At 37.9% G+C, this 14,409-nt stretch overlaps 1 protein-coding gene across 1 annotated transcript in view; it reads left to right on the top strand.

The window, feature by feature from the left end:
* The first annotated feature begins 294 nt into the window (after positions 1–294).
* LOC141362742 (uncharacterized) overlaps positions 295–14,409 on the top strand; it is a 45,958-nt gene continuing 31,843 nt past the window's right edge. The window contains exons 1-3 of the mRNA XM_073864947.1: positions 295–852; positions 3,633–3,687; positions 4,210–5,089. Of these exons, the coding sequence (XP_073721048.1) occupies positions 417–852; positions 3,633–3,687; positions 4,210–5,089 (1,371 nt within the window). The 5' untranslated portion in view covers positions 295–416. The remainder of the gene's footprint in view (positions 853–3,632; positions 3,688–4,209; positions 5,090–14,409) is intronic.

Raw genomic sequence — 14,409 nt, 5'->3', positions numbered from 1 at the left:
TGATGTCTTACTGTTATGAATCTCAGAGTTTAATGTAAGTGTAATGTTTTTTTGTTTACTGCAGACTCTGTTGTCCACAATCCTGTTCGCAGGAGAAGAAACAGCATAGATGTTGTTCCTCCTAACAATAAGTTTCTACATATAGAGAAACAGAAGTCACTGAACCCTGAAGGCATCTCCTGCAGGAGGATTTTATTTTAATAAACATTATAGCTTTCATAACACGTTACATTAATTGTGTGATTTTTTACTAGCGAGGTTAAAAGTGATTTTTTTTTATTGTAGTGAGGATTATTCTGGTGGGTAAAGATGTGTCAACAAACAGTCGAGTGGAACACTTCTTGTTGGGAAGATCAGCGTTTGATAGTGAAGCTCCTTCAGATGATCATCAGATTGAGAGAGTCAGAGGAAAAGACATGATGATCATCAACTGTCCTCATCTGCTCCAGCTGAACCTCTCAGATCATCAGATCATACAGACAGTGAGAGAGTGTGTGGATCTGTCTCATCCAGGACCTCATCTCATCCTTATCATCTTTAAACATGATGAGTGTTCAAGAGAAGACCAAGAGCGTCTGGAGATGATCCTCAACTCTTTCTCTGACAATGTTTATGAACACACACTGGTGCTCACAACACACGACACACATAAGACCGAGGTTAATGACAACATAAAGAAAATTATTAAAAAATGCACCAGCAGACACTACAGACTGAAGAGAAACAGCACTGCTGCTCAGCTCATAGAGACATTTAGAGACATTGTCAAATCAAATGATGACCGTTATCTGATCTGTGATGAATATGAAGATGCACAGAGATTGAAAGTGAAACAGCAGACAGATGAAAGAGGTGAGTGTGAACGTACAGTATTTACTTTTTTACTAATATTATGATTGAGATAGATAATCAAAGCCAATATATGTGGATCCCCGGCTCCACCTGACCAAGTGTTGAGGTGTCCTTGAGCAAAACACCTAACCACATCTGCTCCCGACGAGTTGGATGACGCCTTGCATGGCTGACACCGCCGTCGGTGTATGAATGAGTGAGTGAATGGGTGATTATGTAAAGCGCTTTGGATGGCCATTGGTCTATGAAAGCGCTACCCTTACGAAAAAGAAGTACACTTCAAGTTCATTTTATTAAGTATACTTAAGTAATGTTGCAGTATAGTTTTAAGTATACTTTATGTAGTAAGTGTACTAACATTTATGTTCTAGTAGTAAACTTGTAAGTGTACTGCTTGAATACCGCTTGGGACTAAATTGGCCCACTTTTAGTATATAAAAGTATACTTCTAAGTGTACTATAAGTGTAAGAGTAGTCAACTTTAAGTGTACAACTAGTGCACAATTAGTTCTTCATTTGTACTGCAAGTGAACTCATGAGTATACTAGTAATTTTCTAGACTTATACTTCAAGTGTACATGCAAATGTTTGTTAGATTACTCTTAGTAAACTAGTAGGTTACTCATTTTGTGCTGCAGGTATACTTCCAAATGTTCTTTTAATATACTTTTAGTTAACTAGTAGTTTACTAGTCATATACTGAAAGTGTACATGCAAGTGTTCTGTTAGTGTACTCTTAGTAAACTAGTAGGTTACTTATTGTATACTGCTTGTGTAACAAAGCACTTTGACACTGAGGATCCATCTGCAGGTTTTTATTAAACACTCATATTCCAACCGGCAAGGTCAAACAACAGCAATGTCAGGCAGGCAAACCACTCAGCAATGACAGCCGGTACAAATCAAGACTTTGCACTAACTGAATGTTTTCAGAGAGTTTATATAGGCTGTCCAATGAGTTTCAGGTGGCAGAGTAATTAGTCCAGGTATGCGGGATTATGGGAAATGGAGTCCAGAACAAAAGTAAATATTCAGGGGATTCAGCCATATATATTGATATATATATATACAACCTCAAATCAGAAAAAGTTGGGACACTGTAGAAATTGTGAGTAAAAAAGGAATGGAATAATTTACAAATCTCATAAACTTATATTTTATTCACAATAGAATATAGATAACATATCAAATGTTGAAAGTGAGTATATAATATATAAATAATATATTTATAATTTTTGTATTTATTATTTTTGTTTGATTAGCTCACTGATAGCATACGAAAGATTTGAAAGTACAATTAAAAGGTATATGTCAAGTATAAAAATTAATACACAGGAACATTGTATTGTACTTTCAGTGCAATATATATATATTTATAGTATGATGTTAAGTTCACTTAAAGTAAAGTTGAGTAGTAAACTACTAGTTAACTAAAAGTATAGTAAAAGAATACTTGCAAGTATACCTGCAGCACACAATTAGTAACTTACTAGTTTACTAAGAGTACACTAACAGAACACTTGCATGTACACTTTCAGTATGAGTACACTAGTTAACTAAAAGTTTACACTGTAAAAATACTTTGCTGCCTTAACATTTTTTGTTAAATCAACTCAGATTTACAAGTCATGTCAACAAAGATTAGTTGTCACAACTTATAAAATATAGTTGAGTCAACTTAATTTTATAAGTTATAACAACTCACCTGTAGTTATAACAACTGGTCTCTAATCAAGATAAATAACAGTAAGTTGAAATGACTTGTAAATCCGAGTTGATTCAACTAAAAATGTTAAGGCAGCAAAGTATTTTTTACAGTGTAGTAAAAGAATACTTGCAAGTATACCTGCAGCACAAAATTAATAACCTACTAGTTTACTAACACTAAAGATTCTCCATAAAGATAATATACATTTGTACACTACATATACTTTCAAAATTTACTTAAAATATACTGTTTCTAAAGGATGTTTAATAATGTATTTTATAAATATGCTGTCAGTGCATTATAATGATAACTTTAACAGATAAAGTATACCTAAAATAAACTTTAAAATAAGTTCAAATTAGTATACTTTAAAAATTGCACAGAACTTTAACTCCAAGTATATATATTTTTTTAAAGTATACTTTTAGAAAATATACTAAATTATAATTATTTTGAAATATGTTTAATTGTAAACAAATATGTTGTAAGCATACTTTCAATATATTCAAAGATGGTACATTTTTTCTAAGTATATTTGTAATGTACTATTGCAAAGTTAAATATACTTGAAATACAATAAAGTATATTTATTTTTCACCAGGGCTAATCATATGGCTTTTTGCAGCTTTCTTGATGTAGCTTTTGTTGTTGCATTTTTACTTAATACTTTTAAGTATATGTCAGTAAACAAGTATAGGCCAAATATACTTAGACATTTCGGTCAGTATAGGTCAAGTATACTTTAGTACAATTTAAGTATATTTCTGAGAAGTACCTAAAGTACATTTTAGAGAAGTACATAAAAAGTCAACTGAAAGTATACTTTCTTATTTTAAGTTTAAAAAAAGTATACTTATAGCACACTTCAATAAACTTCTTTTTCGTAAGGGTATACAAATGCAGTCCATTTATATCATCTTATAGCGGTAAACAAAATGACATACAGATAACAACTCTTGAACCCTTTTTCTTTCTGTTATAATTATTGTAAAAAAACACAGTTTAATCTGACTTGATATCACACTTTAGAGAATCTATTAAAAAGAAAACGTCTTCTATCATTTGTATCCAGAGATGAGAGATGATGTGAGGATTGTGCTGCTGGGTAAAACTGGAGTTGGGAAGATGCTACAGAAAACACAATCTTAGGCCTAGTCCACACGGACACGGGTATTTTTATAACCGTGAGTTTTTTCATGCGGTTCAGCCGTTCGTCCACACGAAACCGCAGTATCAGGGCACTGAAACCGAGCATATTTGAAAACCCCGGCCAGGGTGAGCTTTTTAAGAAACCCCGGTTACAGTGGTGTCGTGTAGAGAGTAAAACCGGGAGTTTTGTCTTGCGACGTCAGAGTGTGCGCCGTTATCCACTGTGTTTGACGTCAAGATTGTGCGCCGCTGACTGCTTTGTTGATGATTCTGTGCAATGGCGGACGTATCTTGCTAATAATAACTGTGCTAACAGGGCTTCTAACATGTATACAGATAGATGCTCAGTTATCTCACTATATAACGGAACACGATTTGGGTTATATCCCCGCTTGCTGGTGTGGCATGCTCTTGACAGCGCTTGATAGCGTGCTTTTGCTTTATCGTGTGGATGAATATTTAATTTAAACCGAGCACGTGTGGACGGGATTTTTTTTTAGGGAAAACTCCGGTTATAAATATACCCGTGTCCGTGTGGACTTGGCCTTAAACAGACAAGTGTTTATATCAGACTTATCTCAAGAGTCGGTGACTAAAGAGTGTCAGAGAGAAACAGCTGAAATCAACAACAGATTGATCACTGTCATCGACACTCCAGGACTGTTTGATACTGAATGCAGTCATGAAGAGATCAAGAGAGAAATAATGAACTGTATCTCAATGATTCTGCCAGGACCTCATGTGTTTATTATTGTGTTGAGTTTAGCACAACGGTTCACTGAAGAGGAGTCAAGATCAGTGAAGATCATTCAAGAGATGTTTGGTGAAAACTCTTTAATGTACACAATGGTGCTCTTCACAAGAGGAGATCAACTGAGAAACAAAACTATTGATCAGTGTTTGGGAAAACCTGGATCTGTGATTAGAAACCTGCTAGAAGAGTGTGGAAACAGATATCATGTGTTCAGTAATAATCTAACTGAAGATCAAACACAAGTTTCTCTTCTACTCGAGAAAATAGATGACATGGTGAAAACAAACGGAGGAAGTTACTACTCATCTAAGATATTTAGAGAGATGCAACAAGAAAAATATGAAAAACAAATAAAAAAACTGATGGAGAGAATTGAAGAAATGAGCGGAGAGAAAGAGAGAATAGAAAAAGAGAAACAAAATCAGCTACAAAAGTTTAAGAAGATAATAGAGGAGGAGAGGAATATGAGAGAAGAGCAAGAAAAGAGATTTGAAGTTAAACTGAAACTCATGAAAGAAGAGAATGAAGATGAACTAAAGAGAAAAATAGCAGAGTGTAGAGAGGAATTTGAAAGAGAAAAAGAAGAGATGAAGAAGATCTCCTCTCAGTCACTATGCACTTTACAGGTGGGTGACAAGATAAAACTGAAGATCTGTTGATTTTTATTTTCATAACACTTTAATTCTTAACCCTTATGTGTTGTTGGGAATGTTTTTATCCACTAGGGTTTTTTTTATCTTAATTTGGCCACAACATTTTTTTCCCAAATCAGTGATACCATGATCTTGGCAATTAAAGAATTAAAATAATAAGATTTTGTTAAGATTTGTTAGATTGGAACAGTACTGATGTTGAAAATTTGAAAATAAATATTAATCTAATAAATTTTTACAGCAGTTTAATTTAGTGGATTAAGAGAATGTCCCATCCCCCCTTTTTTTTTGTTGTCATTGTAGTTCCAGAGAACCGCAACAAAATTACGTTGGGGCATACAACAACAATCATGATGCACTTTAATTTATTTATCATGATTGTTGTTGTATGCCCCAACGTATTTCGTTGCTGTTCTCTGGAACTACAATAACAATAAAAAAGGAATTGAACATTCTCTTAATCCACTAAATTAAACTGCTGTAAAAATGTATCAGATTAATATTTATTTTCAAATTTTCAACCTCAGTACTGTTCCAATCTAACAAATCGTAACAAAATCTTATTATTTTAACTCTTTAATTGCCAAGATCATGGTATCACTGATTTGGGAAAAACACAAAAACACTGATTTTCAATATAAAAAAGTAATTGTGGACTGGATTTTTTGACCTTTTAAACAGTCTTGGGCATGTGAAAGATTAGTAAAAACATTGGCTTTGATGCATTTTTAGTTTTTGCGTAGCATCAGATTAATTTTTTCTTCCTCATTTATTGTTTGTGGTTTTTGCCCCATTGACGTCTATTATAACGACATTTTTTTAATGCAGAGCCATGATACCTTATTATCATGCATTTTTGATTGTTGGTGGTTTTTCCTTTTGCAAAGAGGTAAAATTTGTCATTAAGTGTGCTTGCAAAAAGCACACTTATTGTTCTTCATAAGTTTTCTAATTATTATTCTGCCCAAAATTTTTGGCCAGCTCCTGTGACTAGGCCGTTTGACACAGAGACCCCATTTAAACTTTAAAACATTCGGGCAATGCCGGTCTAAGTTGCTTGAAGACATGATGTCACGGATCCATGCTGTTCTTCCTCCATATTGGATTGAACAGAAAACCCAAAAAAGATTCACAGGTCACAAATTTTGTCCGAACTTCACGAAACTCGACGTACTCGATCCTTGGACCAAGCATCACAAAAGCTACTAGAAGGATTTTTGATTATCAGAAGTGTTTGCCCATCACAGGCCAAAAGATACCTGTGGCGTAGTCGCCAAACAGGAAGTAGTTCATATCTCAGGAACTATTTCACATATTGAAACCAAACTTTATACATGAACTTGGGACTCCAATGTGAGGATGCCCAAGATAAAAAAACAGAGAGAGAGAGAGAGAGAGAGAGAGAGAGAGAGAGAGAGAGAGAGAGAGAGAGAGAGAGAGTATTATTTGATACTAAATCCGATGGAATATTATTATTTCTCATATAGTCGGGAGCCAAAGTCTCAAAAGCTCAATAAAATGGGTTGAACCTGACATGGTCTGCCATACTTTTTATTTGTGTTTTTTCTGTTAACTTTGACCCCAAGAACCAATAATTGGAGGGTCTGCTCTGCTGGAAATATCGCGAAAAAAAAATTGTGGCCATTTTAGTGTACGTACCCTTTATTTTTATCAGAAAATTGTGAAAATTTATTTTTTTCCTCAAATTCTCAGTGGGTTGGGTAAACTGTCAATGAATGCATTCCAGATTCACAGAACACATGTGTTGACAACATCCACTGAAAAAATAACTCTTAAAACACATTTCTGCATAATTTTGCATCAATTTAATGCAAAAAAGTAGGCGTTTTTCACTTTTTTCCAATATTTTCACCTTTACTTAATTGGCAATCAACTATTCCCCCAAGTTATGACATCAGTCAATTTATCATCCTTTTCACCAAACAGTATACTCATTACACAGAAAAAATATATAAAAATCCAACCAAAATCAATGGATCTGTGATGATTTCACTACTAGTTGGCCATCAACAGGCTCAGAACCTTAATAGAATTTCTGGCTACTTTCAAAATTCCGAAAGACATACTGGATAACATGATTGTTAATGTCCATATTATTAAACATCATGGTCTAGGGATCTTTTTAATTTCAACATAACCCTGTTCCCCAATGGAAATGTGTCACACAATAAATATAATACAGCAAAATGACTTTAATTATTTTATTGCCTCAGGAGAAAACTATTACAACTTTAAAGAGATACTTCACCCATTTGCATTAAGCTTTGTAGCTTTAGAAACCCAGTCATGTTTTTGAGGGGTCATGCATCATTTTCAGTTTCCCCTGAGATGGGAGAAATACAGATTGCAGTGTTGCACTTCCTTCTTTCAATGATGTAAAAATCGTCATTTTGCGTCATTGAAAGAAGGAATTGCTATATCTTTGTCGAGGGTGTAAGACTACCCTCTGTCGTTATTTTTCCAGGGGGGGGGGGGGCTATGGGTGGGACGCTACAGACCTATTACAGATTAGTAGGTGGGACTTACGAAAATAAATGATACGGCTGCCATCTTTTTGGAATCTAAGCTAAAAGATGCTGTGGAGCCAGGCTTGATGTTTTCCAACAATGGTGGAAGGTTATCAATATGATATGGAAGAGGGTGATTTGGAGGCTATCTTTATGAGCCACAATACAGGGAAAAGCAGCTGAGGCAGATGGAGGAACAGGAGGTAGAAGATCGAGGTAGAAAACCTGCTTGTAGAAGGTAGAAGACGAGGTAGAAGACCTGCCTGTCGCAGGCGAGGGGCCTGGACTGACTCGAGCTGGGATGGACTGGTTGTGCCTGTGTTCTTACTGTACACCTACAGACACAGAAATGGAGTCTGTCTGCTGCAGAGAATTTCAAAGATGCCAGTTCTTCTGGATGAAATTTCTACATCAGATGAAGATATGGACGTTTGTGTGGTGAACCACCCAAGCTTCACACCGCATATGGACAGCAGCATTCTGTATACATATTTTAGAATACCAAAGGTCAACTGGAAGTGACAGCCAAAGCCTGCAGGGACAAACTGACGTCTGACTATAAAGTAAGTGTTTCTATTTTATTTGGGAGTGGCTTGCAGAGCTGTGCATTGTGGGAGTTGTCTTCCATACAAATGCACCCTAAAGTCACTTTCTGTCTTTTTTCGGTCAAATAGGCACCACATTTGAAATGTATGTTACATTTTGACTACAAATATGACCCACTTTCAATAAGGATTAATGTTTCCATGGGTGAAATGTCCCTTTAACAGAAAAAAATAACATAACTTATTAACTAGATGCAGGTCCATGTGAGGTGGGATAATCAGAAGGGTGGCACACTGCAGATACTGCTCTGGGGACAGACCATCACCCTCACCACCTGAGGAGACAGCAAACAAGAATTTGAGGGTTATACAGCAGCGTGATAAAAGATACAACCCCCTCACTTTCTAACACACACACACACGCGCGCGCACAGCCTTCTTACATGTCCCTGTCTTCAAGCGCAAGTTCAATCCTTAAAGATCCCCGGTGTAGAGACATGCAATGCCACACTTCACATTGGCTCTTGCACAGAAGCATCCTCGGGCATGCATGCTTTTCTTGCAGTGGCAGTATTTGAGTTCAGAAGGTTTTGCCTCTTTAGGCATCATGGTTGCCACCAATTTTCCATTGACAAGTTGTCTCCCAAAATCAGTGGCAGCTGGGTAGGTTGGCTGAACTATGTGTGCCCGCTTACACACAGCCAATTGATCCAGGAATCTGCGAAGGTGTAATTGGAAGGCATCTTCAGTTGGTCGAAGGCAACGCATGTCTCCTTTGATGCTCACAAAGAGATGGGCTTGAAGTGCATCTAGAGTACCACCAAAGTCACTCCTGTCATAGTGACACCATGTATCGCCATGCTGCTGTTATTACCTTTTCCTGAACATCCCGGCTTTCCTCAGATCACTGTACCAACACAGCGGCAGAATGTCTGTCTGTCTGTTAATGTTGTGTAGGCCCACCTTTTTCCTCTTCTGTACGGATAGCTCACTGTGTCACATCCGGTAAATATGTAGGTGCTGAGGAGAAGGGAAGTAACCTCTGAAACAGCAGCATTATACTTCCCTGTCAGAGCTTCTGTGGTGGCATGAACAGGTAGGAAGATATCCATCGTTTTCACCCACAGCTTCTGCAGCCCATCCATGTGTGTGATGTAGTACATGCACATCACATCTGTGTCAGTTGCAACAACTACAGCTCGTTCGTGGTGCAGAATTTGTACGGAGTATGCAATGTGAGCAAACATCCTGGTATCTGCCTCCTCAAGTTCTGGAAGCTCAACCTGACAATCCAATGACAAGGGCACAGTGCGACCAGGATCACAAAAGATTCCACCAAGAATAAGTGTGCATCCTGCAGGAAGGAAAGAAACAAGGCAGACTACCTGGCTGCAATCAAGACAGCCCTTGGCAGCTCATGGGGGGAAGTGGACAATCTAACGTCATCTGACAAGCCTGTTGTAATGGTAGTAGATGCAATGGCATTCATTCAAGGTTACTAACATCTTGGGAGCAGCACCTTCCATGAACTGCAAGGAAAGTACCCGAGGAAGCTCCTTGGAATCCTCCCAGACAAGTGTGACTGCATCCACTTTGTTAGTGATCGATATGATGTCTATCCTGCTGAAAGTCTGAAAGGTGAGGAACGAGAGAAGAGGATGAAGACCTGCTCCAGCAAAATGAAGGAGTACAAGCCACATGATAGTCTCCCTATACCTGTATGGAAAGGCTTCATTCACAATTCACTGAATAAAGTTAACCTGTTGAACTACATGGGGGAAGCATGGGCAGCTCAGAACAAGTCACTTCCTGAAGTATGCACACTTATTCTTTGTGGAATCTATTTTGATCCTGGTCGCACTGTCCTCTTGTCATTGGATTGTCTCTGTGAGAAACATGAGGAGGTACATACCTGGATGTTTGCTCACATTGCATACTCAGTACAAATTCTGCACCACAAACGGGCTGTAGTGGTTGCAACTGACACAGATGTGATCATGATGTGCATGTACTACATCACTCACATGGATGGGCTGCAGGAGCTGTGGGTGAAGACGATGGATATCTTCCTACCTTTTCATGCCATCACAGAAGCTCTGACAGGGAACTATAATGGTGCTGCTTCAGATCTTACATCCCTCAGCACCAACATACTTACCGGATGTGACACAGGGAGCTATCTGAGCTAAAGGCGGGCCTACACAACTGCTATCAAACACCTGACAGACCTTCTGCCACTGTGCAGGTACGGTGATCCTGAGGAAAGCCTGTATGTTCAGGAAAAGGTTATAACAACAGCACGGCGATACAAGGTGTCACTCTATGACAGGAGTGACTTTGATAGTACTCTAGATGCATTGCGAGCCCATCTCTTTGTGAGCATCAAAGGAAACATGCGTTGCCTTCCACTAACTGACGATGCCCTCCTATTACACCTTCGCCAATCCCTGCATCAGTTGGCTGTGTATAAGCGGGCACACATGGTTCAGCCAACCTACCCAGCTGTTTGTGTGTGTTAGAGAGAGAGAGGGTGGCATCTTTTATCACGCTGCTGTATAATCCACCCTGTCGTTCTTGCTTGCTGTCTCCTCAGGTGGTGAGGGTGAAGGTCTGTTCCCAGAGCAGTATCTGCAGTGTGCCACCCTTCTGATTATCCCACCTCACATGTTATTTTTTTCCGTCAAAGGGACATTTCACCCATGGAAACATTAATCTTTATTGAAAGTGGGTCATATTTGTAGTCGAAATGTAACATACATTTCAAATGTGGTGCCTGTTTGACTGACAAAAAAACAGAAAGTGACTTTAGGGCGCATTTGTATAGAAGACAACAACTCCCACAATGCACAGCTTTGCAAGCCACTCCCAAATAAAATAGAAACATTTACTTTATAGTCAGACGTCTGTTTGTCCCTGCAGGCTTTGGCTGTCACTTCCAGTTGACTTTTGGTATTCTAAAATATGTATCCAGAATGCTGCTGTCCATATGCGGTCCGAAGCTTGGGTGGTTCACCACACAAACGTCCATATCCTCATCTGATGTAGAAATTTCATCCAGAAGAAACTGGCATTTTTGAAATTCTCTGCAGCAGACGGACACCATTTCTGTGTCCGTAGGCGCACGGCGAGAGCACAGGCACAACCAGTCCCTCCCAGCTCGAGTCAGTCCAGGCTCCTCCCTTGCTACAGTCAGGTCTTCTACCTTGTCTTCTACCTTCTACAGGCAGGTCTTCTACCTCCTGTTCCTCCATCTGCCTCAGCTGGTCTTCCCTGTATTGTGGCTCATAAAGATAGCCATTAACATCCGATTCGAGCATCACTTTTTCGAAATCACCCTCTTCCATATCATATTAATAACCTTCCACCATTGTTGAAAAACATCAAGCCTGGCTCCTCAGCATCTGTTAGCTTAGATTCCAAAAAGATGGCAGCTGTATCATTTATTTTAGTGTATTAAGTCCCACCCACTGATCTGTAATAGGTCTGTAGCGTGAGTGGGTCCCATACATAGCCCTCCCTGGAAAAATGAGTGTTTGTAGTCTTAAACCCTCGACAACGATATAGCAATTCCTTCTTTCAATGACGCAAAATGACGATTTTTACATCATTGAAAGAAGGAAGTGCAACCCTGAAATCTGTATTTCAGGGGAAACTGAAAATGATGCATGACCATTCAAAAACATGACTGGGTTTCTAAAGCTACAAAGCTTAATCTAAATGGGTGAAGTATCTCTTTAAAGTTGTAATAGTTGTCATCTGAGGCAATAAAATAATTAAAGTCATTTTGCTGTATTATATTTATTGTGTGACACATTTCCATTGGGAGAACAGGGTTATGTTGAAATTAAAAAGATCCCTAGACCATGATGTTTAATAATGTGGACATTAACAATCATGTTATCCAGTATGTCTTTCGGAATTTTGAAAGTAGCCAGAAATTCTATTAAGGTTCTGAGCCTGTTGATGGCCAACTAGTAGTTAAATCATCACAGATCCATTGATTTTGGTTGGATTTTTATAATTTTTTCTGTGTAATGAGTATACTGTTTGGTGAAGAATGGCATATTGACTGATATTATAACTTGGGGGAATAGTTGATTGCCAACGAAGTAAAAATGAAAATATGGGGAAAAAGTGAGAAAACGCCTACTTTTTTGCATTAAATTGATGCAAAATTATACAGAAATGTGTTTTAAAAGTTATTTTTTCAGTGGATGTTGTCAGCACATGTGTTCTGTGTATCAGGAATGCATTTATTGACAGTTTACCCAACCCACTGAGAATTTGAGGAAAAAAATATTTTTTCACAATTTTCTGATAAAAATAGGTGAAGGGTGCATACACTAAAATGGCCACAAATTTTTTCCGCGATTTTCCAGCAGAGCAGACCCTCCAATTATTGGTTCTTGGGGTCAAAGTTAACAGAAAAAAACACAAATAAAAAGTATGGCAGACCAAGTCAGGTTCAACCCATTTTTGAGACTTTGGCTCCCCGACTAATATATGTTTGTGCACAAAACTGCAAATGGATGTTATATTCTGAATACTTAAAGCAATGCGAGCTCTTCTGGAGAACGCACAGTTTCACAATACAGGTAGAAATGATTCAGACATCTAACGTTAAACCCTTTCACCCTTTCTTTTTTTAATGATATATGGCATGACAAGTTTAATTCCCTTTTTTATCAATGTAATACATTGCAAACATATTAGTTTGTAAAGATGGGTCCGCACGCGTGAGTAGCGCATCCTCGCTCATGTAGCAGGGGCAGTGCTGAAATAGTGTCGTTATCGGTTTGGCGTTGGCTCTATGTCAGCTGCATTGTTTATGGTTTAAATGATTGTGGATTGATGCAAAAAAGTGTCACTTTACCATAAAATTGTGCATGTGATGCCAAGTGTATTTAAACAGTCATATGACTTGAGAAATTTAAAAGAAAGCAATGACACATTTAAAAACACAGTTTGCCAGAAGACTGCGCTGTAATTAACTCTCTGCCACTAAATGAATCCTCATCTATATAAATAATCTTTAGAGAAAAAGATAAATCTAAATCGTATGCTTACTGTTTAACGGGAACAGGATTGATTGCATTATGCGGTCAACCACTGAGTGAAATCTTTTCTTTTATCGTAAAAACTTCAGAGAAACAGTTGTTACAAACCTGTATAAATGTCTTTGTTCTGAAGAACACGCAGGAAGATCTTTTGAAGAATATTTGTAACCAAACTGATCATGAGCCCCATTCACTTCCATAGTAGTAAAAAGAATAAAGAATACTATAAAAGTGAATGGGGCTCATTTACGTTTTTTTACAAAACAATAGGTAAAATTAAACGGTTAGCAAAAACTTTCTGAAGTATTCTTTAATCTGTACTGTTTGTGTTTGGATGGCACTGTATATACTCTCTCTCTCTCTCTCTGTGTGTGTGTGTGTGTGTGTGTGTGTGTGTGTGTGTGTGTGTGTGTGTGTGTGTGTGTGTGTTGGTTTTTGTGATTTACGAGGACATTTCATATGAATACACGCCACACTATGAGGACATTTTGTATTATGAGGACAGGGTCGGTGTCCTCATAATACGGGCAATGTAGAAGTGCTTCTAGGGGTAGGAGGAGCTTTAATTCTGATTTTCTCCGAAAGTCTTCATAAGTCACAATGACCGGACTTTGTGTATGACGTGTGTATCGAGACTGCGCCCCTGTAGGCCGGTCTGGTGTACTGCACCTCCTAATGAATATTCACGCGTGTGTATGAAATCGCCGCTTCCGATTGGCTGACAGCCAGAACGTCCTCATAATGTCGGGATTTGTCATAGCCGGATTGTGTTACTTACATCAAGGACGAAAACGATAAAAATATAGTTCTAAAATCGTTTTTAATTTAAAATGGCTGCAGTGTTCATACCACAACTATATCAATAACAGCACAGAGGAACAATATGATTGGAAACACTTTCAGATCGATTGAACTGATGCATGGATTACTAAAATCTGCCGAGAAGACCACATGTGAGGATAAATCATCGATTAAATCATCAAATAATCATCAAAGTTACAAGACTCCAGGTAAGATATATACAATGTTAAGCAAACAGCTGCTATTAAAGTTTTAAAACTGTTTTTACCACGTTAGCATTAGCAACCTTATGAAATGAACCGTGGTTTTACTATAGTAAAGTGTAACTTAGTAACTATGTCCTTTTTGGCAGATTATCATTT

This window comes from Misgurnus anguillicaudatus, unplaced genomic scaffold (genome assembly GCF_027580225.2).
Source record: "Misgurnus anguillicaudatus unplaced genomic scaffold, ASM2758022v2 HiC_scaffold_29, whole genome shotgun sequence".
Classification (NCBI taxonomy): Eukaryota; Metazoa; Chordata; class Actinopteri; order Cypriniformes; family Cobitidae; genus Misgurnus; species Misgurnus anguillicaudatus.
This window is presented reverse-complemented; position numbering and strand designations above follow the sequence as displayed.